The sequence below is a fragment of the Lycorma delicatula genome, chromosome 6, assembly GCF_047948215.1.
Source record: "Lycorma delicatula isolate Av1 chromosome 6, ASM4794821v1, whole genome shotgun sequence".
Taxonomy (NCBI): Eukaryota; Metazoa; Arthropoda; class Insecta; order Hemiptera; family Fulgoridae; genus Lycorma; species Lycorma delicatula.
In genome coordinates, this window is record NC_134460.1 from 133715617 (window position 1) to 133743421 (window position 27805).

General features: G+C 29.4%; 1 protein-coding gene and 1 long non-coding RNA gene across 2 annotated transcripts in view; one reads left to right on the forward strand and one right to left on the reverse strand.

Annotated features, from left to right (window-relative positions):
• LOC142326249 (uncharacterized) overlaps positions 1–15605 on the reverse strand; it is a 65571-nt gene extending 49966 nt beyond the window's left edge. The window contains exon 1 of the long non-coding RNA XR_012756733.1: positions 15553–15605. This is a non-coding gene — a long non-coding RNA (uncharacterized LOC142326249). The remainder of the gene's footprint in view (positions 1–15552) is intronic.
• Positions 1–27805, forward strand: part of LOC142326246 (tRNA dimethylallyltransferase) — a 272507-nt gene that overhangs the window by 175483 nt on the left and 69219 nt on the right. The window contains exon 3 of the mRNA XM_075368557.1: positions 18534–18634. Coding sequence (XP_075224672.1) covers positions 18534–18634 — 101 coding nt within the window. The remainder of the gene's footprint in view (positions 1–18533; positions 18635–27805) is intronic.

Sequence of the window (27805 nt, forward strand, 5' to 3'; positions counted from 1 at the left end):
AATCATGCCAGTGATCAAGGCCCAATTTCTAGCATCATGCAGCATAGCTGCTACGATATTATCAGGCGTAACCTCGCCAATCACCGGAAGGACCTTGCTTCTATCCTCGGACCACCTGGGGCAATTGAAGATGGCGTCCGCCGAGTCATTGCTCTCGCAGTAGAAGCACCGATCCAACCTCTTCCTTTCAATCAGATACTTAATACTACTACTCTCAAACAGTGTAACACTTCATACATATTTTCGTAAAAATTTATTTCTAATCCTTAAATCTATGTTTGATAACTAGTAATTTTTTTTCCCCGTAAACCTTCAAATTGATTGATTTTACTGTTTGTTTCGTCTGATAGACTATATCTAATTCAGTTTTATTGAATTGTGTCCAATGACCCTTTTTATTCGTGTAATATTCGATATTATTATAGCTTTTTACATTCGTGGATCGTCATGCCAGAATGAACTGTTAGAACCCAACAAAATATTATGTGTGGAACAGAGTACCAAGGAATATTTAGTGTTAAAGTATAACTTATCATGCCCGGAAAAATTACAAATAATTAGCTTGAGTAACAAAGTAGCAGGTAATGGACTCTCAAAAAATATCATCTTTCTGTTATTTAGTATATTTCCATATTCGAATTTTTCTATCGCATTTGACTGGTTGATCTTTGTTTTATTTCACTTTATTTTCAATTTTTACTTCCTTGTACGAAGTAAAGGAAGTATTGTGATGGCGAAAAATGTCGGTTTTCAGATTTCAACGGAAATATCTATTCTGATCACCTCTGAATCCATTTTGACTAGTTTCAGCTTGACGTATGTACATACCCCGCATAACTCAAAAACGATTAGCCGTAGGACATACAAATTTTGGATTTAAGACTGTTGTAACATCTAGTTGTGCTCCCCTTTTGATTACAATCGACTGAACCAAAAGTATCCAACAAAGCCCAAAATCCACAACATATGATTTTTTACTTTTTTTAACTACTTTTGGATTTTTTACTTTTTCAGTAATGAGTCCTCATTGAGAGCTTTTTAACGATATATCATAAGTCGTACTTATTTTCATTGGTTCCAGAGATATACCCAAATAATTAATGAAATATTTGGATCTTACAGGGGAAGGCACATCGGTTCGAATTAAACTCATCTCTTTTTTTTTACTTTATTTTAAATTAAATATATTGATTTATTAATAATTACGTATTAATCTCTGATTGTAAAAAAAAAAATTACGATAAATAATTATTCAATAATAACAGTAAAAAAAAAGAAAAATATATCAGAAGTTATTAATGAAATAAAATTTTATGTACGTTTTATTTTAAAAAAATGTGCATGTGTAATATAATAGGCGTACAAGGAAGTCATATGGTGCCCACATCAGATTTTTTATTTTAATTTATTCTTTAGTGTACGTTTTTAAACAATAAAGAAATAAATATTATAATTCTATAATTTTCTGAAATTTCCTTGATAACTGTACAAGATTGTTTTTTTTTGTTTTTTTTTTTTTTAATTTTAATGTACAGTGAAATGAATGTTAAGTATTTTTATCGTAATTCAGAGTTGAACTTCCTTTTAAGATATTTTTTTATTGTATTTCTTAAATTGTGTTAGTAATGAAGAGTATTTGGACCGAAATTTATCTTCATACTTTACAATAACAGTTAATTTCTTTATTAATCTAATATAATAGTATAATTTATTATCGTACGGTTTTTTTGTTTACTTATTTTTTTATATTTTGCATTTTTTTGAGCTTATTATTATGGTTAAACGTTGATATGAATTGAAATGTGGTTTTGGGTTGTTCTGTTATTTGTATCTTCTTAACTTTAATTATGTAAAATATAACTGTAGGCTGTGAATGATAGTTTTAGATTTAACTTTTGAAGTAAATATTTTAATTTAACATTTCTTTGATAAAACCCCTATTTTTATAAAACTTATAATATTATTCTTTATGTATTGTTTCTAAGTGGTTTACTTTCTCTACTTAATTATATCAAGTGTTATATCAAGTGCTCGATGAATGAGGTCAAAGTTTATATTGCATTGGTTATGTTCGAGCATTCCAAACTAAGCGGTAGCACATTCTTTAATAAATAAATAAACTTTATAATAATGTAAATTAAGAAAATTTTAGTTTATATCAAAGTATCTTTTGACGTCAAGTTAAAACATACCTTAGTGCTTAATTATTTTATTTCAATATTATTTTTTAATAATATTATTATCCTATGTTATTTAACATTGATGAGAGTCTGACAGGCGTATATGTCTACTTTATTGTATTTTTATCAGGATTAATACTCGTAAATTAGAAAAATTACATTTTAAAAAATATTTGTTTGTGAAAATTACGAATGAATTGATATTTGTATATAAAAATGTTTCTCCCCTATTCAGGTGATATATAAGAACTCTCTTAGAAAACCATTGTTAGCCAGTACATTGTCATGGGAGCAGATATTCACAATTATTAAGTGATCTTTATTGTTTTTTTTCTCTCTACGCAATTAAATCTTTTTTTTTCAAATTTCTCCATTAATTATATCCTTGTAAAATAGTTACATTAATTATACTACATATTTTCTTATTTGGCTTACCAAAAAACATACTTTCTTTAAATGTTTTTATTATTTGAATTTTTTCTAATAAATTTTATTAAAGAGGAAAATCATTGGTCCAAAAAATTTTTAAACTGGAAGAATCAATTAAAAATCATTAGTTATCACGTTATTTAAATATAAAGCTTATTTAAATTAATGATATAAACAATACAAACTAGGGGAACCGTGCTGTTCCGCAGCATCAGTAAGTAAATTAACAAAAGTTATAATAGATAATTTACTTTGTGGTTTATAACACTCCCTTCTCAGTCATTCTTTCTTATTAGTTAAATTAATTCAATTTAATTAACGTTCCCTCAAAACGCTTTTAGGAATTCAGTAATTGAAGTAGGAGTGGATTCATTTGATGGGGCTTGACGTGGTGAATGTTTTAAGACCCAAACGAATTTTGTATCTTAATTAGTTGCTAAGTTATCTGTATTTGAGTGCCATTGAGGTAAGGCTTTGAATATGAGAAAAGCTATGTTCCTTTAAAACTCCTTTCATAATTGAGTTAGAGTAGTTTGTGTATGCTGGTTGTCTGTGGCCTGATGTAATGAGTGTTTTAAGACTCCAACGATGTTTGTAAATAAATTAGTTACTGAGTAATTGCAGAAAAATTAATTTTTTTTAAGTTTATTTACCAATCTTTTTAATATATATACTAAACAAATTTTTTTATTTAAATTTTGCGCTAGTTTAAAATAAAGTAAGGTTAAAAAAAGTAGTAAATAAATTGTATTTTTCTTTAATTTTTTTTTCAAAGAAAAATTAATTTAATGAAACAAGATTAATCTAAGTTATAAAAAATTTATTGAAAAATAAATTTAAATTACCCTTGTTTTTTTAATAATATAAAATAAATTATTAATCTTTAAATTTACCCCCAAAGATATAAGTATTATGAACACAGGAAAAATGTAAAATATTTTTTTGGACTGATTAATTCTTTTTATGGGAAGATATTTAATCCAATGATTTTTCATAATAATATTTAATAATCGGAATGTTTCGTGTTTAACCGATATCATTATTATGATTTTAGTTTCTGAGCATAAAAATTTATAAATAAATTTCTTGCTTAGTGGATAATATTTCTCAATTTCAAAAGATAGCAGATGTTTAAAATTCTATCCATGTACCCAGACACAAAGACGTCAAGCTGAAATACACACTTATTTGTAGTAAAGAACATAGATTCTTGATCAGATATTATTTCATTTTAAAATACTGGGCAATATTACAATGCTGCCGGTCTCCGTGGCGCGAGTGGCAGCATCTCGGCCTTTCATCCGGAGGTCCCGTGTTCGAATCCCGGTCAGGCATGGCATTTTCACATTACAAAAGTTGCCATTCATTTCATCCTCTGAAGTATAATACTTATCGGTGGTTCCGGAGGTTAAAAAAAAATGAAAAAAATAATATATATATATATATATATATATTACAATGCTCTGTTTTTTCAAGATATCAAAATAAAAACGATATTTTTATTTATGCAAAAAACACGCATGCTTCCATGTTTTATTGATAAAATTAATTTGTTGATCTCTTTTGATATCTTAACCCCCTTTATTTATTAAAAAAAACTATATAAATAAGTTCTTATTGTAGTGAAACAATGATTTACTTGTAAAGAAATTGCTTGTCTCTTAAGTTAGCGTTATTTGTAATTTCATCTTAGCTTTGGTGAAATTCTTTACGTAAGTGTAAAGTAGAGCTCTTATTCGAAATTAGAAGGATAACCTTTTTTACTAAATTTTCAAAGAAAAGTACGGTATTACTTTCGGTCGTATGGTGGGATTGAGGGGTGAAAATGGTTCTTTTTTACGTTTTAAGGTATAAGTAGTACGAAAATATTATCATTTATTTAAATTTGGATTTCTTTTATATATTTAGGCGTATGTATAAAGTTTTTGTGGTTCGGAAATCACCTGAACTACTAGATCAATTTCATTGAAATCTAGTTATGTTGTAGAAGTGTATCTGATGTTATGCATATGAAAATTTGATAAAGATTGGTCGAGTCATTTTTAAGTCATGCTGAATTTAAGGTTGAAAAATTTGAGTGGGCCAATTTTTTTTTTTTTTTTAACCTCCGGGATCATCGTTAGGTATTACTTCAGAAGATGAGATGAATGACAATTTTTGTAGCGGGTGAAAATGTCATGCTTGACCGGGATTCGAACCCGGGACCTCCGGATGAAAAGCCGAGACGCTATTACTCGCGCCACGGAGGCCGGAATTAATATTAATATTCAAATGAATCATTTTAAATACCGTATTTTTTTATAAAATAAAATAATATTTTTGTTTAGATTATTTTATTAAATTAACGTTATAATAATTTAATTTTGTTGTAAACAAAAAATATATTAAATGTTAAAAAAAAATTATACCTCTTTTATTTTTCTCATTTTTTTTGTAAAATTTTCGATTGGATTGACTTGATATATTTTCAAAGAAAATGAAATATCCAAAAGTCGGCAAGAAATTTTTACAACTTCAAAACTATGAAATTCATTTTGATTTACGATATTTTTCCCTGGTCAAATAAAAACTCTTTCCTGTTTAGCCTCCGGTAATTACCTTTCAGATAATATTTCAGAGGATGAATGAGGATGATATGTATGAGTGTAAATGAAGTGTAGTCTTGTACAGTCTCAGTTCGACCATTCCTGAGATGTATGGTTAATTGAAATCGAACCAACAAAGAACACCGGTATCCACAATCTAGTATTCAAATCCGTGTAAAAATAACTGACTTTACTAGGACTTGAACGCTGTAACTCTCAACTTCCAAATCAGCTGATTTGGGAAGACGAGTTCAAAAATATGAAAAAAACCTCTAGCGTGTTGATAACAGTCAATGCAGCGTATTTCCCAGTTCTATTGAATCTCCAGTCAGTTAAGAATGAAAAAAAATTTCGATTTCGACGTTTTCAAACAAAATGAAATAATGAAAAGTTCGCAAAAAAATTTTATAACTTAAAAACTATGGAATCCATTTTGACTTATGATATTTTTCCGTGGTCAAATAAAAAATTCTAGCTTGCTGATAACGGTCAATACAGCGTATTCCTCAGTTCTATTGAATCTCCAGTCAGTTACGAATAAAAAAAAAAAAAAAAAAAAAAAAAAAAAAAAAAAAAAAAAATAGATTTTAGCCGATAAATTTTACAGTTGCATATTGGAGAATTATTTGTGTTGAATTAAAGCGGGAAAAAATTCGGTGCGTTTTAATTTACGGATAAAATTTGTCTTCGGTTGATTATTACTTTATTTAAGAGCCGATAATATGATAAATAGTTTGGTTTTACTCTAGCCTATATTTTTTCAATCGTAATTTATATATATAATTACTTCGTAATGCGTAAAAAAAAAATACTGCGAATAATGCCGTACGTTTAAATAAATTGTAATCACATTTAGTGTGTGTGTGTGTGTGTGGGCGCGCGCGAGTGAGAGAGAGTGATTTGAGTCTTGTAAGCCACGTGCCACTCCATTGTATTTATACCCGCCTTGGCCTAGCGTCAAGGACACTAGTCGTCGCGACGCCTGTTACTGACCTCTAGTCAAAGCTTTATTAAATGGACATAATATATTATACTATTCATACTGTATTTTTAGTAAATTACCTGTTATATATTGATTTTATCTTTTATATTTCAGTATAGCAAGTTATTGATTGAATCGCAGGAAAAATAATATTAACAATTTAAAATAATAGCATAGTTGTATTAGAATACGCGTACATTTTGGATATACTTAATTCTATATTATTCATTTAATCTTAATTATGTCCTAAGTTACCTTGCGCTGTTTTGAATAAATAATTCTGCTACGATTAACTAGTACTCGCAGAAGAAATAGAAATAATAACCCCAGAAGTAATTTTGGATCCGTTTTATAGATTCTAAACGTTAATTTTATGAGTTATTTTTGTGTAACTTTTTTTATTGAATTGTATTATTTAATTGTATTGTTTCTATTTTCTTAATTTATCTAATTTAATTTAATTATTTCAGGTTAAAGGTAATTATATGTTAGATTGAGATAACTAAAATCCAGATTAATGAAAAAAAAAATTTTTATGAATGTGAATAAAATTATTTTGAATGACTGAAAATTACGTTGTAGAATAATAATTTTAAAAACTTAAAAAAAAATTTATATTTAAAACAAAAATTTATATGGTGCTGTTATTTATTGACAATTGACTTTTTTAACATCTAAATAATATTTGAATACCAGAGATTTAATAATGATATTACATAAAATCTAATTACAATCTATATTATATATAAACTTATAAAAAGATGATAATGATAATTATTTATGTCATCGAATTTCTGGAGCGAATGTTCTCATTTATACTTATTATTAATATTATTATATAAAAAGTTCTATAATTTAGATTACTAACAGCGAATGATATAACGAAATTAAAAAAAAAAAAATTGTTTGTAAAACTAATGAATTTGAAGTATAAGTTACGAAATTTATTTCTAATAAAATTGTTCCTCTTCTTTAAAAAAAAAAACAAAAAAACAATGGTTACAGTATTCATAATGAATGCATTTTATGTTAACTGATCAACTAGAAAATAGAGCTAAACGCACACGCCTAGAAAATGCGCGTTTGTGCTTAAAGATATTGAAAGAGAGACGGACAGGAACAAAGATAAAAAGAAACAGTGACAGATACCACCAGGCCAGGCGTGAGACCAAACTAGGTTATGTGAGTGGTTACAAAACAGTTGGCAATTGCATTCATTGTATAGGCCTGGTATTCTAGTTTATTGTGTATAATAATAGGTTCTTAGCTAATAGGGAGGCTGGAATCGAAAAAGGAAAAAATAAAGAAGAATCCTTTTTGTCCTATACATAATATGAATCGCCGCCCTTTAACAAAAACAAGTCTTTTGAATAATGATCTCTGCTGCTGTCCCCTTTCTTTTACCCTTAGACTATGATCTTTTCTTTCGTTTCCTCATTAGCTATACTGGAATAGAGAACCTTTTGGTTAAATTCTTTCTTACATGATTATCGTCGATTTTGACCCAATTTATTTTGTTGGCCGTTGCTGTATTGAAAAAGGAGTTCTTAAACCCTTTGTTGTTATAGTTGATATTTTTGTTTTGTTTGTTTATTTTATAAAATTAAACACAACTACAATATTTTTACTAGGTCAAATACACAGTACTTCTTTAAAATCTTTTTACTACTTAGGAAGCGTAGACTACAATCAAATTTATTAAAAGATTTTTTTTTTGTTTAATTTTTTCATAAATTTATTTTAATTATTTTTTATTTATATAATTATATTATTTTGTAAGAATATATTAAAACCAGCAATTTAAAGGATATTTAAACTGCGTCTACGTATAATTTAATGGTTGTAATTTTGTGTATTAAATTATATTTTATTATATTACTAAGCTTGTTTATTGCCTGCCCGTTATTGTTCAGTAATGGTTTTAATGTATACTTTATTATTTTGTTCCATAAGAACTCAATTTTTTCTGTATAGAATGATTTTTAAAAATAATTAGCAAAAGAATATTAGGATAAAACTACAAAAAGGTTTTTTTACTTATTGAAAAATTAATATATTTTTGATGCTACATTAAAATTAAGATAAATAGTTCTCTTTATTATGATTTTAATACAGTCGATTATTAAACTGAAAATTCGACCCTATACTATCGACCTAAAGCAATTTAAGGAAGCCTGAGACTGCCTTAGATAAGCCTTTAGCTCTGAAAATAAAGCTGTTGTTGCAGAGTATATTTCAGTTATTTGAAGAAAGAAAAAATCGTTGTTAAATTGTTCGCTCATATCACCTCTCTTATCAGTAATGGATAAGACTCTAGATTTACTGCGTTCTAGTTAATAACAAATTTATATTAGTAAAATTGAATTTATGAATGGTTTTTTTTGTTGTTTTCGTTTCGATGGGTTCTTTTTTCAAATCCTTCATGATGATTCTTTTTTTGTTTTTTTGTATAACTCCATGAAATTGTATTTTTAAATATATTTATTTTCCGATATTTTCCTAAAATAAGTTGTAAAATACATTTTTTTGATTGTGCTGCTACTACGGTATTCATTAGCTTTTTTCCTGTTTAGCCTCCGGAAATTACCGTCAGGTATTACTTCAGAAGATGAATGAGGATGATATGTATTTGTATGCCTTTACTAGGATTTGAACGTTAGAACTCTTGACTTCAAAATCAGCTGATTTGCGAAGACGCGTTCACCACTATACCAACCCAGTAGGTCAAAGTTTTGAAGTTTACAAAAGAATAAACTCAGTACAAAAAATTGAATATTTGGCATTTAAAAAAATTATATTTCGATATTTTTTCGTGTTTCACAAGAATGTAAATTCCAGTCAGGTTAAAAGTCGCTTTTCTTTAGTTTTTCGAAAATATGTTTCATTTATGATTATGAGATTGCACAGTTTAAAAAAAAAAACTTGATTGGTTGGGGGCTTGAAATCTAACCATCTTTGATTTTTTTTCTTCTTTATGATCTTTAAGCTGTAAATTCACCGACAAAGGTGCAAAATAAAATATTTCAAAGCTTACATAGATGTAATAGAATGCATGTTTGTCTATCGATGTATTATGTAACGAATATATCTCGACTTAAATTTTGTAAAACGATTTACGATTAAACTCGAACCTGTTTTAGATTTCTTATTTTTTTAAAATATCATTCATAATATTATTAGATTTATGAATTGGTTGTTTAACTGGAATTTAATTTGAAATTTATTATAATTAACAGTGTTTATAATAATTTCAATGAAAATGTGTATAATTTATTTTATAAAGATAGTTTACGAAAGTTTATATTACTGATAATTATCTTATTTTATTCATTAATTAATAATTTTGTGCACATTAAAACAACTGTAGTAAGTGATTTTTATTTTCATTTCTATCCATTAATCAGAATGTAATTTTTAATCTAAGTATATATATTTATTGACTATTATTTTTTTTTTAAGAGATACATTACTATTAAATCTTACTCTGCATTCCTTTTAAACGCTTATTTTGTACATGTAAAAAGTCTAACAATGAAGTTTATTTGATTAAATTGCATTATATTTGTACTAAGTGGTCTATAATTTATTTTTCTTAACTATTATCCAGTTCATTGTTTTTTTTTTTTTTTTTTTTTTTTTTTTTTTTAACTGAATTTTTACGGGCATCGACTGCTAAGGTCATTAGCCCTCGTCACATTCTTTAAAAGAAATTATTATCTCCATCAGGATCATCATATGTAAGGGTGTAAAGGGCCCTTACATTTTATTTAAAAACACAAACTTCACAATAAACATTAAAACATGAAAGACAAGGACAACCACAAACACTTACGGGGTGTAAAGGGCCCCAATATTAAAATTTGAGATAGGTTCTCAAAAGACCATGAACTTAAAATTAAAATTAAACTAATCAATACCATATCTTTCTTTCTTCTACGAAGTCTCATTTATAGTTTGCTTAAGCACCCTCGGGGCGACCAGAACCGCCGTTGAGCAGTATATCAGTCTTGCCAGGGTGCCGTGGCAGTTGAATCCTTCTTATATCAGGCCATAGGCATGCACGGCGTACACCCATAGCCTCGCGCCCTCAATCCACCCTTGAGGGTCCCACATGCCATCATCGGACACACCCCGACTCACTGCTCTTGAATGCAGGTGAGCCAAAATGGCCTAGGCAAGAGGGCTACCTCCCATCACTATACGTGCCACGCTTCGAGACTCCCTTATATGTATATATAAAACTACCGCTTAGAGTATCTCTTACCACAGCTTTAAACTTCCATTTTATAGACTTTTAAGAAGTCCACTGGCGTGTAAAAATGCAACTATATTTTCTTCATTTCCATTATCCAGATCAGCACTAATATTATTTGTAAGACGGAACCTCTTTCTGAGGTCCTCGTATATGGTACACTCTTCTATTAGATGCTTGATTGTCAGTGTTTTATTACAAACACCGCACATTGGTCTCACTTCGCCGGTTAACAAATATAAATTTGTTAATTGCGTGTGACCGATTCTAAGTCTGGTCTCCGCTACTTGTTCACGGCGAGTCAACTTAAAGTCGCTTTTCCATTTATAAGGAGAAGTTTTAACCGAGTTTAATTTTGTATTTAAACTCCTCCATTCAGCGTTCCACTTGTTTCTTACTATGTTGGTTAGACGGTTTTTAACATCTGCCACTGTTACAGGAAATGCATCCAAGTCATCGCAGACTGTTGCCTTTCTGGCAGCTTCGTCTGCGATTTCATTACCTATAATACCAGCATGCCCTGGAGTCCATACAAATACGCATCGCTGTCCTCGTTGTTTTAGTACGTATAAAATGGACAGGATGTTTGCAGTTAGGACATCCTTAATGTTCTTGTTCCGAATTGCGACGAGTGGACTTAATGAATCGGAACATATTAGCACTCTCTCTTCGCAATAGTGTTCAGTGTAGCGAAGAGCTTGCTGAATTGCAGTGAGTTCTGCCGTGTAGACACTGGCCACATCTGGCAGTCTCCAAGAGTGGGCTTCTTCATTTACATATATCGAGCATCCAACACCATGTTCGGTTTTAGAACCGTCAGTATAAATTCTAATATGTTCTTCGTAACTACTGACGGTTGCTAAAAATTCCTGCTGGATGATCACTGCTGGTTTCTTTTTTATTTCTCCTTGAGAGAGATCCAAATTTGTATTAACCGCTGGCAAGAGCCATGGCGGTATTTCTCTCGTAGAAATTGTTAGTGTCTCTGGTATAGCAATTTCATATTTTCTTCTTAATTCGTGGTACCTAATTCCGGTTGGTCTGGAATAGGTAGCACGATGTTCATATACTGCAGCCATATGATGATTCGTGAACAATTTATTATTTATATGAGCAGGGAAAGCCCATACATTTGCTGCATATCTTAACAAAAGGATCTCTCTTCTATAATGTAGTGGCATTATTCCGGCTTCAGACATTAGACTAGCCGCCGGACTAGTGCGGAAAGCGCCTGTTGAATATCTTATTCCGCTATTATGAACTACGTCTAACTTTCTTAAGTGCGACTTTCTAGCGGATGAATATACGATACATCCGTAGTCTAGTTTAGATTGAACCAATGCTTTATACAATCTCAATAATGTCTCTTTGTCTGAGCCCCAATTTAAATTCGATAAACATTTTATAATGTTTAGGGTTCTTTTGCATCTATCACTCAAGTCCTGTATATGTAATCCCCATGTAAGGGATTTATCCAATACTAGTCCTAAATATCTTACGCTATCTTTATATTGTATTGGATTATCGTCAATTGTCAACGCAGGACTTTGATGAGGAATTCTCTTCCTACAAAAGTGTACACAGCACGTTTTCTCTGGTGAGAATTGGAATCCGTTATTCCTTGCAACTTCATTCAGAGCATTGATCGCTCGTTGCAATTTGTACCTCACCATAGCAGTCTTGTTGCTGGCATACACAATTGCCAGATCATCAACATAGACGCTTTTGCTGATTTCTACTGGTTGCTGATTTCTACAGTTCATTGTTTATAATTAGTTTGAGATTAATTCAACTGTATTTATAACAGTTGTACATAATCTTATAGTGAATTTACTATAAGATTATTTCTTATTGTCGTTTATTTGATGTCTTACAGATTAAAAAACAAAAGAATTTACTGAGGAGCTGTAAATAAATAAAAAAATCCCTTTCGGCACGCCGGAAGGTGGAGGTAGATTTCATCAATGTTAAGTAGGGAATAAAAAATATTTCCACCTTAAAGTTAAGAAAAACTTCAAATATTCTCAATACGACAATCGCTGCATGTGAAAAAAGTTTCACATGTTTAGCATACGACAAGCTCTATCTTCTTACAATTCCAACAACATTTTGGTCATCCCTTACCGTACGGGTTGGTTATGTCAAAGATTGTTTCAAACAAAAGTTTTAGGTAATGTTTAGAGGACTAAAGACCACTTTAAACCGATTCGATATTGTGACTATAAAGGGAAGTATGATTTTTTGCCCATTAACGAACTCAACCGAGATTTTGGGTCGTTATATTTCGCGTATTGGTTTGAAAACGATTGGCGCAATATTACGGCAGTTATCGTGTCCACAAGAAAGTATTATTATTTATTTACACACACACATTTATATATATGTGTGTGTGTAAATAAATGCATATATAAACTTTTGAACTGACGGTGGTTTTGAGGTCTGGGGGATGTGAAACGCGAAGATATGTCGAAATTTTCCGGAAGTCGAATCATGGTACTCATTACAATAGGTAGCTTTCCATTAGGAAAGCTAAATTAGGAAAGCTATTAGGATTAGGTTATGAATACCTAACATCATCATCATTTTGGAGAGTACAGACTTAAATTTTTATAACAATTCCCCTATTTTATTTTTGAATCGCTCAAAATTCTGCAATAAACATTTAAAATCAGTTTATTTCGTTTCTTAATAACTCAGCTGTTCAGATGTCATCATTTATAACCAACACTCAAATCGTACATTCAGTAACAGGAGTTAATGTCTACATAGTTACTGTCGAGCAATAACAACCATACTCATTCTACTAAACTATACTTGAGCTTTAAATCCATATAACAGTACATTAATAAAATAACATTCATTCTGTATAACCGTTCATGTGCCACATATATATTTTATCATTATCTCTTTCTCATTTGTATGACACATTTTAGGAGAAATTTTTTTCTTGCTGGGCTGTATATTATTGCATAAATTTAGTTGCACACTAAGTATTTTTTGTCTTATGATTGTATTTTTTGTATATAAGAAATAAAAGTCTTTCATGTTCCTGAATCTACAGTTTGGTAAAATTATCTCTTTTTCATCAACTTATTTTATATAAAAGATTTATTGGTCTAGTGGCGGCGCTGATATTAATTTTTTTGTTAACATATAGAATAAAATAAAATTTCGTATTCCTTTATTGGATCTTATATATACTTCGTGGCATAATCAAATTTTTGTGCCTGACATGGCATGAGAATCACTCTCGAAAGCAGATAGCCATTCCTAATACTATAATCCTATGCCAGGCTTACTAAGAAAGTAAAGAGCTAAGTACTTTCTTCAATGAAATAAATGTACTGTTGCATACCGAAATACTGGTCATTGAAATTACAATCTGTCATTCAAATTACATTTTTACTAGTTCCCTTTGTCACAGCTATATAAATTTCTGATCAGATATAAAACCACAGATTAATTTATTACTTTCAGTGAGGAACAATAATTGCATTTTCTATACAATGTTACAGTACAGCTTGTAAACGGGAAGAGTTGTATTATGCAGAACTATCCATCTGTCCCTGATTTAATTATTAATAAGAAAGGATTATAAAAACATTGTGAATTAGATGCTATGCGTTACCGTGTAATAAAATTAAACTAAATTCTTGCAGGAAAGCCGGATTTAAAAAAAAAATTGTTTACATTTTAAGGTTCTTTGATTATATATTTTACTTCAGCTTCAAATTTTTCGTGGAATTAGGGTACATCCTTGTATTTCAATCAAGTATGATTCTATTATTTTACCGTTATAATTAATTATTACAATTGTTTTTATTTAATATTTTAACTAGATAAAATATTAAAATCTGTTTAGAAATTAAGTTTATTAAATTTTAATATTACTTATATTTTCTCGCGTAAGCTACATAATTTTATTATTAAAGAATTTATAAATAAACAACGATATTCAGAATTCACGTAACTAGAGTTAGGATTTAATAGCTGTTAGTTCGTTCATTCATTCACTATTACTAAGCCGCTGCTCATTCATTACTCTATGACTATGAATCATCGCATGAATTTACTTTCACGCGTGTTATCGTCCAGTTATATTGAATTGTTGGCTTTCAAGATTTTAAGTTTTGAAAGTCATTACGCTTTATAACTTATTCATTATGGCGATAAGTTTTAGCTTCGTAACTCGCATTATAATAATACTTAGCAAGAGTATCATATTAAAAATTAAAAAACACTATTGCCAAAAAAAAAATAACATTGCTCTTAAATATAGGTTAATTACGAGAAGTATAACTAATTATAGCGGGCGGCGTATAGCTGTGCACATTGCGTGCGAGAGACAGACTGATAAGAAGGGTGTCATTCCTTCACGAAAATATCTCGTATAGCTCCGTATACTTACATATAATTAAGTTCCCGAGTCCCGGCTGTCTGGGGGGAACGTCGGTTCTCGACTAGGCAGTTTGAGGCGATGAAACCCTCTGGAGCTGCATTTATGCTTGGTTTCGGGTCCGGCTCCAGGGGAGGGGGGTATAAAAACTGATCAGTTCAACAAAAAAAGTTAGTATAAGATGCCGGCCTCCGTGACGCGACTGGTAGCGATTCCGCCTTTCATCCGGAGGTCCGGGGTTCGAATCCCGGTCAGGCATGGCATTTTCACGCGCTACAAAAATTGTCATTCATTTCATCCTTTGAAGCGATACCTAACGGTGGTCTCGGAGGTTAAAAAAAAAAAGTTAGTATAAGATATTTTAAGCCAGGCGTGGCTGACGCCTGGCTGAAATCTTGAGCACATAGGCTGTATGTGCTCAGGAATACACCGCTCTCTACACTATGAAAAAAATAATTTATATCTTTTGCAATCCTACATTACAGTTATACCTACAGTAGTATTTATCGATAACTTATATGAAATAATATTATATTACAACCAAAACTATACAAAAACAGTTCGTAATTTTACAATTTTTTTAGGTCAGTAGAAAAATAAATTTTAAATTATTATTGCAAAGATGTTGATTATGTTATTTAGATTAGATTATTTTGTTCTAAGATATGCGTTCAATTATTACATTATGAACCGTATAGAAATTACACAATGAACAAAAAATTACTTACTGTTTTAAACAGCCTGTGCATAACAGCATACACTGATGTGTGTACTGTTCGCCCACAATGAGAATAGAACTCTAAAGAGTGCAGTAGCAGCAAGCTACTATCGTGTGTGTGAGAGAGAGAGAGACAGATTTACGAAGAGGACTGTTACTTCCTTCCACATACCTCATATCGCAACTCTATTCTCGTGCTGGCTAAACAGTATGAATTAAATCCACCGGGTTGGTCTAGTGGTGAATGCGTCTTTCTAAATCAGCTGATTTGGAAGAGATCGAGAGTTTCAGCGTTCAGGTCCTAGTAAGGGTAGTTACTTTTATTCGGATTTGAATACTAGATCGTGGAAACCGGTGTTCTTTGGTGGTTGGGTTTCAATTAAGCACACATTTCAGGAACGGTCGAACTGAGACTACTACACTTCATTTACACTCATACATATCATCCTCTGAAGTAATACCTGAACGGTAATTCCCGGAGGCTAAACAGAAAAAAAAACAGTATGAACTGAGATCCTACGGCGGGGACCGATTGTATGCTGCGCGTGCAACCCGCTGGTATTAGTGGTAATAAATATGATGTAGGATAATTAAAGAGCGAACCGGTCACAACCTTGTATATAATTTTTTTTTTCAAATTTACTTAAACAATTTTATATATGTATATTTATATAACCTATGACACTCCTGGTAACGTAAGGATTCCAACGCGAGGTCATACATTTAAATCGGTTCAGCCGTTGAGGTGCTGCGGTGGAACAAACATTCATACATACACCCTAAATACATTACACTCCTTTTTGAAAGTGGTCATGTACTACTTGTAATTAATATTATGTTAGTCTATTTTCTAATTACTTAAATTTTTCTTCAAAAAATTGAAAAAACTAAGAAACGCTTTCTTCATTATTATAATTTTTTTAACCTAACTGGAATTTAAACTCGTTTGAAGGTTTGAAAGGAAAAAATTACAAAAAATTGCAAAAAAAGGTGGAACTAAATATTTTTATTACTTTTAATTTTAAAATTTACATTTATTTATTGGTTATTTATTAGATATTTATATAATTTATTTTTTACTTTTCAGTGCATTTTTATATTTGTTAATATATTATATTTTTTTGTTGAAAATTCTCAATTTGATTTAATTCTTATTTTTTACTTTTTAGAGGGTTTTTCTAATTTGTTTCCTTTTTTTTATTAATGTTAATATTAATATTAGTTAAATAAAAAGTTTTTTAAAAAATAATTTTTTATATGTAATCAAATATATTTTTGTATTTTTTTTTATTATCTTATTTTACGACTTTTAATTATGACTATGCATTAGTGCTATATATTATTATGGCTTTGAATTGACCCACCGGCTTGGTCTAGTGGTGAACGCGTCTTCCTAAATCAGCTGATTTGGAAGTCGAAAGTTCCAGCGTTCAAGTCCTAGTAAAGTCAGTAATTTTTCACGGATTTGAATATTAGATCGAGGATGCCGGTGTTCTTTGGTGGGGTTGCGTTTCAATTAACCACACATCTCAGGAACGGTCGAATTGAGACTATATAAGACTACTACACTTCATTTACACTCATAATATCATCCTCATTCATCCTCTGAAGTATTATATGAAAGTTAGTTACCGGAGGCTTAACAGGAAAAAGAAAGAAGAGCTTTTGAGTTAGTGCTATTTATAATAATTTTGCAGATTTTCAATTTATAGTTTTAATATAGTTCTTTTTAATTGAATATTTATTCGCATGTTACCGATGTACTTCGGTCGTTGGGCTTTAATTAACAACAGAAGACTGACTATTATCTATTAACTTAATACCCTGTTGTAAAAAAAAACTCAACTTTTACTATTTCATCTCAAAGAGCAATTATTTTCTGATAAAATTATCAATCTTTTTTATTTGATTGTATAGAAGGATTTCATCAATTTGTTTTTAAGTAAGCAGACTCACTTCAACTGAAATTGAAAGTAATTCTTTTTAAACAAGGAAAGTAAACAAAATAATTTAATAATAAATTGTGTAAACAGATGCAGGAGTAAATAGTATGGTATGATTCTACAAAACAGATCGTTGTTTTGTATTATAGATAATTTTATGGCGCCAAGAAAATACTTGGGATTTCCCGTAATTAATATAAACCCAGTGCATTATTATAAATTGTATCTGTAGATGAAAAGTTAGTCTGAATTGTTGTCTACCTTCATGACCTTCAGTTTTGCAATGCACATGTTATTTTCTATGATTTAGTAGCTATTATAGCCTGCCATTAGATATTGTTAAAAAGTCTTTTTTCTTTTTTTTTTTTGGCAGAGACTCAGAATGTTTTGTTTTATTTTTATAATAGCTTGATAATTAATTACGATTATAATCTTGATAATTTTATTGCGTCTAATAAAATTGCTGTAATAACGTCATGCAACTTCATAAAATTTCATTCTTATGAATTTTTAAGAATATAGTAATCTGAATATCTGTAATGAGTTTAGACATTAATTCATAGCAGAAAATGGTACAGTAATTTTGTGTATTGTCTTTATTTTGCTGGGTTGTACCAGATATTCAGTGGTTGCTTTCTTATTATTTTGGATATTCTATCCAAAATTATCCCTAAGGTGGACTGAGGAATTGTCTCACTTGTAGGGCTGATCATGAACCGTTTATATGTTGATATGCAATAATATATTTAGCTCGGTGCAGATAAGTATGGAAAACCACACTTTCCTTCCTAAGCCTGGCATGAGACCTTGTTATCCTTTAGAATAATTATTTTAGGATTGAATGTGTGACTTCTGAAATCGCCTAAATTCAATAGGTTATGGAACACTAACAAATATAAACTATTATCTTGTTAGACTGATATCATTTTATCGATTTAAATTTTGGTTTGGTATTAACTGGAAATTCAATTTATTCTTTATTAATAATATTTATTTATTGTCAGAATTAAATTAGAAAATTTTTAAAATTAGAAAATATTTGTTTCAGGAAGTGTTAAATAAGCGATTAGATGATAGAGTTTACCAAATGTTGGGTCATGGATTGGTTGACGAGTTACTTGCATTCCATTCAGAGTATCATCCGAATGAGTAAGTAATAAAAACGTTTTAATTTTAATATTACTTGTTAGAATTTCTTCTATCTGTTATTTTGGAACGTGAATCAAGCGTACCACTCGATAGCAATAACCGTTTGTGCGACCATATTGGATACCGTATATTGTAAATACTTATTATTTAAAAAATGTAAAATCTGTTTAACTTCGGTTACAGGATTATGGGTGATTGTGTTATCCGAATCGCTAGATCACATCCCAACTTCTTTGTCGGAAGTATGTATACTCGGTATTATAGTGGAAATTTAAAATAACTGTTTTCCAGATGATTTCCGCTGATGATGACGTTGTTTACTTCTAGTATAAAATTGAGTGGTGGTTGGATTATGCAGTATATAATCTACTGATCCGTATCTATTATTTCGTAAGGACTTTAATATTTAATTTGCAAGCATGAGACTTTTTTAAGACATTAAATAATGCAGTAGACGGTCATTCTGTAGGTTCCAACCAAAGAACCGAGGCAAAAACAAAGTTGTGTAGAAAACATGTTAACCAATATTTCTAAATTTTTTTAGATAAACATTTGAGCAGTAAGATATCCATTCATCACAAAATTCTGTTGTGGTGACGTTAATTTTCCTCAAGAAACGCTGAACCTATCATATGTCTCCAAAATAATAAGGAAACAGCTGATAATTATTTCAGCATATATTTGAGCTTGTTGTCCCAATAATATGGTGCTCTAATTCTGGGTGAATAATCTGATCTGTCGAAGAATTGTGAATAGAGAGATGCTCATTTCCTGGAAAGTGCTTTGAAGCACTATTTTGGGTGATAATTTATCTCGATTCGTTCTCCTTCTAACCTTCTCTTTTCTCAGTTTCCATTCCCTACTTTATTCCTTCCTGTTTAGTAGCTTTCTGAGGGTTTTGACTAGACAGCCATCGAATTTGTGTTAAGTCTACGGAAAGCGTACTTGAGTTACTGAGTCCTTAATCCTTTATAGTTTAGTTTAGGTACTCTACTTTCAGACTTCTTCCAGGACATTGTCATATTCAGTGGCTGTAAGAAACCCCAATATGTGCTGCGGTGCTTGACGGATCTTCTGATCTTCAAATATTTAAATACAAAAATTGTCAACTTTTGTCTGTGTAGCAATCAATTGTGTATCATTTTTTAAAAGTCGTAGGAAGTAAAAATATACTTGAAACGTATTGATAATTTCTGCGATATTTTTAGGAGATCTATTACAAATTTCTGTTTTATTATTTTCCCCAAAAAAATCTCTATTGTACATATATGTCTATGTAGTTCAGATCCTTTGCAAGAAGAATGAATACTTGTCTACCGTATAAACGTCGTTGTTTTATCTACACTTTGCCTTACAATTTTTTATTAACATAAATTACTTAATCTTTTTACCTGTTTCAAAATTTACTGGTTCTGATAGATAGAACGGTGGAGATATGTTCCCGAAATAATTCAAATTATTTATGTTTTATTGTATATTAATTTTATTTTTTTGAGAACCACTAGCCCAATTAAAATTTATGCAGTTTCTGATTGTTGATTGCAAAAGAGGTACCTATCCTATTCTTGGATAAGATTTTCCTGGCTCGGTGAATAGTACTGGATTCACCGAGTGAACCCAAGTGTTGGTACACACCGATTGATTTAAATTTAGTTATAAACAGTTAAAAAGTAACCATGATTCTACTTCAATTTGAATTTGTATCCTCTTGAAACATAGAACAAATATTGCAACGGGTAACGAACGGTAATAAGGTAATATTATTTAATGTAATTAATTTACGGTAAAAGTTGAAATTCATCTGGGATTTACTATTAGGTAACGAGTTTTAACTAGTTTGAAAAAGGTTCGTATTACTATCCAGTATTCTACTAATTTTCTATTGTTAACTAAAATTATTTGCATTAATGCAAGAAAATTATTTGAGAGTGGGTGTATACCACTTTCATTGAGAATGGTGCATTGCAGTTTATATAGCGTTGGTGTTTGCGATTTATTCGTGGTACTGCATTTGTTGTATCGACTTAATATCTCTATCTTTGTCTGGCGTGTGTCTTTTTTCATTTGTTATAGTACTGTTGAAGGCTAAATCCAATAATATTAGTAAAGAACTCATCAGTTTTGCTGCAGTTATCTTCACTTCAACTATTATTACCATACTGCATGCGGTGCTTACAGTTGTAACAGTCCACGTGTCTTTATTTTTCCAGCACATTAGTATTAATATACTAAAGAATTATTATCATATTAACTTTAATTCTTCTTTTTTTAATCTCTTTGTTATTGATTCGATCCTTACTGTTGTTATTTTTACATAAGCTATATTAACTTTTGTTTATTTGTGGAAGATAGCTTATTTATTTTATATTCCCTACATAAGTCCTTGGATCCGAATTTTGGCACCGACTGCTACTCAGAATTACATCGCTTGTCATTTTTTCGTTTAAATATTTTATCGACATTAGACTATTTTACATGTTTATTTTTACTATAAAACTCTAATTGTCTTGTATCTCAATAATTCGTTCTATAAAGGTAGTAAAACTCAAGATGGGGGTCTTCTTTATTCCACGGTCCTTTTCAGTCAAAATTCTATTTTAAAAAATCCCCTTTTTGTTTAATTTCTTACCTGACTCGACTTAATGCTTAATTGAAACACATAAAACAAATTTAAAAAAAATGTGTTAATTGCATAATAGTTAATGTTCTCATTGTTCTCGCCCGGTTTTCGTCTTTATGGTTAAAACGTTTTCCAAATATTAGCTTTTCCTCATATTATATCCGCTTTAGTCGAGTAGGTTTTTTTTTTTACTGAAAAAATAAAAACATTCGATCTGATACGTTTAATAAAAACAACCATGATTACGATGTAAATGAAGTTGAAAATAAAAAGGTGATTGAATAATTCATGTCAGTACATTATGTTACAAGCAACTTTCTCATGGAAATGACCGGAGCCTTGATTTTGAGCAGTAGCCAACATTTACAACTATGTAATTCAGTTTTATTAAGTGATTCTTAACGTTTGTTCCTTCCGCAGCACTTAATATAGCATTACTTATTTATCATTTCCCCTAATAAAAATTATGATTTATTATATTTACTATATTACTATTTACTATTTTTGGTAAATAGTAATATTTACGAAATTACTATTTTTGGTAATATTGCTATATGGTTTTGTTATTATTAATATTTAGTACTTTAAAATAAACTTTCCTTTATAAAATACCTGATTCTTAAACGTGGCCAATAACCGAGTTGACTCAAAAACGCTAAAGTTGGGCTACGGCAGTAAGAACAAAATTATGTATTTGGAACGGGATTTTTTTACATTTTTACGCGTTCCTCACAGGTAATAAGTTGAATTACTTCCAAAAAGTAGCAAAATAGGTTATTTTTTTTTCGAATATTTTCAGGTTTTAAAGAAAGATTTCAGTTGTGAAACGAAAATGTCTCATTTCATTCATTTATTTGTAATATAATAGAAAAATATATCAGGGTTAAAATAAGACCATCATCTTACATTTTTATCCTTATATTGAAACAAAAATGTTTCATTATTTTCAAGCTTCTAATGTATCGACTAAGACGGTTTATGTTGGCGTAGAATACTACAATTTTTTTCTCCTAATGTTTACGTTGCAATCTGTTCAACTAGTGAATAGTAAGCACGACCCCCCTATTGCCCAATGAGATGAGGATGATATGTATAACATAGAATATTACAGTATAGTATTCATTTATTTACGATTTTTATGTGGATTAAAAAATCCATGTGATTAAAGTACATTATTGTTTTTATTTGTGATGCGTAGAAAATTATTATAATTATCTAATTTCCTCATAATTTTTATTTACTGGTTTAAAATTTTTAAAAGTAGTTTCGAAAATTTTATCGCCAATTTCTAGAAAAAAAATTCAGTATAATTTATAAAAAAAAACAACATATTTTCCTTAATTTAATACAATTCTTTTTTTAATTGACCTTGATATCAATTCTATCCGATTAAGGAACATGTTTACATTATTTAATTATTATTTTTTAATAAAAACATAAAACAAAACAGTTATAAGGAAATTTAAAAAAAAAGTAAGAATGTAGTATTTTAACCTATATAAATTTTTTTTTTGTCTTCATTCATTTGACTGGTTTGATGCAGCTCTCCAAGATTCCCTATCTAGTGCTAGTCGTTTCATTTCAGTATACCCTCTACATCCTACATCCCTAACAATTTGTTTTACATATTCCAAACGTGGCCTGCCTACACAATTTTTCCCTTCTACCTGTCCTTCCAATATTAAAGCGACTATTCCAGGATGCCTTAGTATGTGGCCTATAAGTCTGTCTCTTCTTTTAACTATATTTTTCCAAATGCTTCTTTCTTCATCTATTTGCCGCAATATCTCTTCATTTGTCACTTTATCCACCCATCTGATTTTTAACATTCTCCTATAGCACCGCATTTCAAAAGCTTCTAATGTTTTCTTCTCAGATACTCCGATTGTCCAAGTTTCACTTCCATATAAAGTGACACTCCAAACATACACTTTCAAAAATATTTTCCTGACATTTAAATTAATTTTTGATGTAAACAAATTATATTTCTTACTGAAGGCTCGTTTAGCTTGTGCTATTCGGCATTTTATATCGCTCCTGCTTCGTCCATCTTTAGTAATTCTACTTCCCAAATAACAAAATTCTTCTACCTCCATAATCTTTTCTCCTCCTATTTTCACATTCAGTGGTCCATCTTTGTTATTTTTACTACATTTAGTAGTATATATAACCTATATATATATTTTTTTTTTCAAGAAATAGGAACCAGAAAAAAGTTTATTTAAATGTTCAAAAAAAGTTTCCAACTTTTTATATGTATTTTCTATCGATTGTGTTTCCTTATTTGATTTTTGGCAATAGAAAAATATCTTTAAATACAATTTAAACTTCTGAAACAAGAAATATGATAGATTTGAAGAAAAAAATTGATATTTTTTAAATAACAGGTTTGATTCTCCCGTATTGAAAAATATCATTATTTTTTTTTTTTTATTTCACCAATATGGATAATAAGTAGAAACCGGATTATATGCAACATAAAAAGCTTGAAATATGCATGCAAATATTCATGAAGTGTCAAAATATGCAACTTTAAATAATAAAAAAATAGTAATTTTTATTTTTTTATTTCAAAATCTGGATACAGTTAGTAGGTAGTTAAATAACATATCGATAAATTCGATAATTAACAATTATTTAACATTTTGTTACTTTTGTAAACACAAGCAATCAGAAGTACTGTTCCGCAGCTGCTAATGCAGCTAATAGGTTTGGCCGGCTACAACGTAAGATTTCATTTAGTAACAAGGTTACCTACCGAAAAATATTGTAAATATAGCGAAAATATGCATCACTAGATTTTAAGCAAAATATGCAATAACCGGTGACAACGGGCTTAATATGAAAATGCATATGCATATAATCTGGTCTCTAATAATAAGCAATGTGTCGACTGGATTTTAGCGTTTTGTAACAGTAACTTACCGTTTAATGCGGTTAAAAAAAGGAATTTACAGCATATAATATTTAAATTTTCTACACACAACGTGTTAAATGCATGAATTAAATGTTATACGTTACGTAATTCACAATTGTGTTTATTTTTTAAGTTTGTATTTTTGTTCTTATTCATTTATACTTTATATGCAGTTATTAAATTTCATTTTGTTGTGGTAGAACAAAATATAAAGAAGAAAAAAATTGGCGAAGAATATCGTGGGAGAGAGTTGTATTAAGTGACTTTTGTTTTAAAAGGGAGACCGAGAAACCGTAGAAGATCAGACTACATATAGGCTACTTTACCGCAGTGTGTACGGCTTCGTCTGCATCCGCTGCACCTTGCACCTAGCACTTGCATATGCAACTATACTACCATACTTTACATCTACTTCTACTTCATACCGACCTCTTTCTCCATTACTTCACGTTGAACATTTCTTACTATTTTTTATGCATCTTCTCGTATACCGGTCGTTCCCATTTCATTCTGCATTCTTTGAATTTTATACAGCCTAGTCACAGCAGACCCAGACTAAGTGGGCGAATTGCAACTTCACATACACGCGCACGCGCGCGCATATATACGAATAAACTTCGTATGTAGCAGACAAACGCTTAGTACTGCCCACTAGCTCCGTTATAAAGTAAGATGCAGTTATTTTATAAAAATATATGTATATAAAATTTCACTTTTAAATATTAATGAAAATAAACTATACTCTTTTTTAATTCATTACATATTTACGAACATAATGCAGGAAATAGGAATACACACACAAACAGACACATTTTTTTGTTGTTGCTTAAAATAAGCTTGTTGATTACGACCATGGTCATGGCCTGCCCTTATTATTTTAATATATTTCTAAACGTTTTAGATTAAATTAGGAATTTATATGATGGCTGAAGTAAAATTTTTGTTGATTGTCTATAGCAGTAACTTCTTATTTAATATAATTATTTATATGATAAATTAATTACCTATCCTAACTATTTTTGTACGTAATAGAAATAAATAATCGCTATCTGAAGTATGAAAATATGACCCAGCCACATTTTTTTTATTCTTGATGGTTTAAGTTCCCACAAGTGCTTTAAGTCAGTAAATTAAAAAATTTTGATTGTAATAATTTTATAAGTATGCTCAAAATATAAATTCTTTAAATTTAATGGATTTAACCATAAATAATACTCCAGTGAAGTATTTTTATAGATTAAAATAAAAAATAATAATTTTTAGTTAAAATATCACAAAATGTGGTCTCAGGTATTTTATTTATATTTTATTTCAGATAATATTTAAAAGGTTGCTTGAATATGTGATTTGTTTTACAATTTTTCGGTTTTGTTTTGGTTTAATACTTTTATGTTTTTTATTTTTGGTTTTGTTATAAATAAATTTAAAAAAAACATAATTTTCTACTTTCTTTGGAGAGATGTTAAAGGTTAAACTTTCATATAATTTCCAAGAATTTTACTATTTGCTGAACGGTAGTTTCATATCTCTTATGTAATTCTGTTGTTCCAAATTTATTTAATATGATTCTTCTAATTCCTGTAACGCTAAATAAAAGTAATAATTTCCATACGAGCATTCATTAATTAAACCTGAATAAGTTTTATTATATACATTTATTACATAATAACAGTTTTCAGATTACAACAAAAAAAAATTTACAAGTAAAAATATAAGACATATTGCATCACCTTTGAAACTTCCAATAACTGCATTTACTGACATTAGTGCATTAATTTAAACAAATATTATATAATTACATAACAGTCCATTTATTATGATTTTTTTCATCGAAACATAGATAGTTTTAAAAGACAAAAATAATTAAACTTTGCCCTTACTAATAAATATTTTCTGGATCGCTGTTGCATAATTGTTTCAATACAATAATGGTATGATACAATAATTACTCGTGCAATTGCCGAATTTCTTGTCTTAGTAAAAACATAGTCCGACGTATGTTCGTCTTTCAGATAGACTATATATCCTTTTTTAAAAGATAAGAATTACTATTTAACTACAATTGGTTTTGTAATCTCTTGCAAAGAAATATATTCCAAAAAAATAATTATTTTTATTGTATTTTGTCCAAAATACTTTCGATTTTTACTGCGATTTTACTAAACTACTGTGTTGTCGATTTCCTTTATTTATTTTCTAATCGATTGTGTTGAGAAGAGCCTATTTGGGGAACTACAGTAAATATTTGGTTATCTTATTTGATTTGTTGTATTTAATTCAAAGAGCGTACTATTTAATCATTTAAGAGCGTATTATTTAATTACCTTTGTTGTCATTTTTTCTTACAAAAAGAAGTAAAAAAAACTTCATATATTATTCAAAATTAATAATTTTTTATTCTCGAAAATAAGGATTTTTCTCTTGTACAGTCAGAGTTTTATGTTGAAGCATTTTTACTTCGAAATAAATTTAACTTACTATTACATTCAAGACATCACATAAACACTATCTAGCGGTTATTTATTTTACTACCTCAATACAAATAGCAAATAGAAGTATAATATTTTAGTACGAGTTAAAAAATAGAAAAATTACAACTTTTCCATGATGTTTTCTCTTTCTGTTCAGAATATATTTTCTGAGGAGTTTTTAAATTATGAGTAATTTTCCAATAATATTATGAAAGTTCTGACTTTCAGAAAAAAGAAAAATTATTTATTTTGATGCTAATTTTTATTCTTAGTACATCGTTTGTACATACAAGCCCCGTTACCAGAACACGCTTTTTTTGGCAAGTTTCCAAATCTTGACCCGTGTTTGTTTCTTTTTTTAGTATTAATCGGAATAAAACATGATTTATATTTTAAAGGGTTTTCGTTAGTTAAATATTTTAAATATTATGTTTATAAGCTGTTGGTTGTACCAATAAAGAACGGTGTACATGTATGCACTTAATTTCTGTAATTTTCTGTTAAAAGGTTTCTTTCAATGTCCTTACTATTGCAACTAAGAACGTATCTTAAATCTTACGCACTTTGGAATAAGGCAAATTATTTTTATAGTTGTTTGATTTTATTTACAATTTTTACTTTTTCACAAGCATGTATTACCGTACAGTAATTTCAAATTGTTAAGAGAAGAGAAAGTTGTAAAGTAAAATTATAATAAAGTAAATAATGTAACATTTACGCTAGTTTTTGTGGGGGAGAGAAACTGTACACGTTTGAGCATATATTTTTAAAAGAATAAGTTGATTATAAAAAAAAAACACATGTTATTCATTCACAGCGATTCAAAAAATTAAAGTAGATAAAAATATGGTTAATAATGTAAGTTATTTCTTCACGTACATAGTGTATAATATAAAAAATAAAAAGCATAATTTTAAAACGTTCTTAAATTAGTTTTGAAATATGACAATAACTGAGCTTTAGATAAATATTTTATACAATTATGTAGCTCTTCAAAATAAATATAAAGAATATAACTTAGAACGAACGAATCCGTAGTCCCAGATAAAATTCTTTAAATATGAACAATCAACATCCGCTGGGTTTTCGGAAACAGTATTCCGATAAATATTTAGAATTCTATTAATAATATCCGTTGTAAAAAAATTTAACGATAAATAATT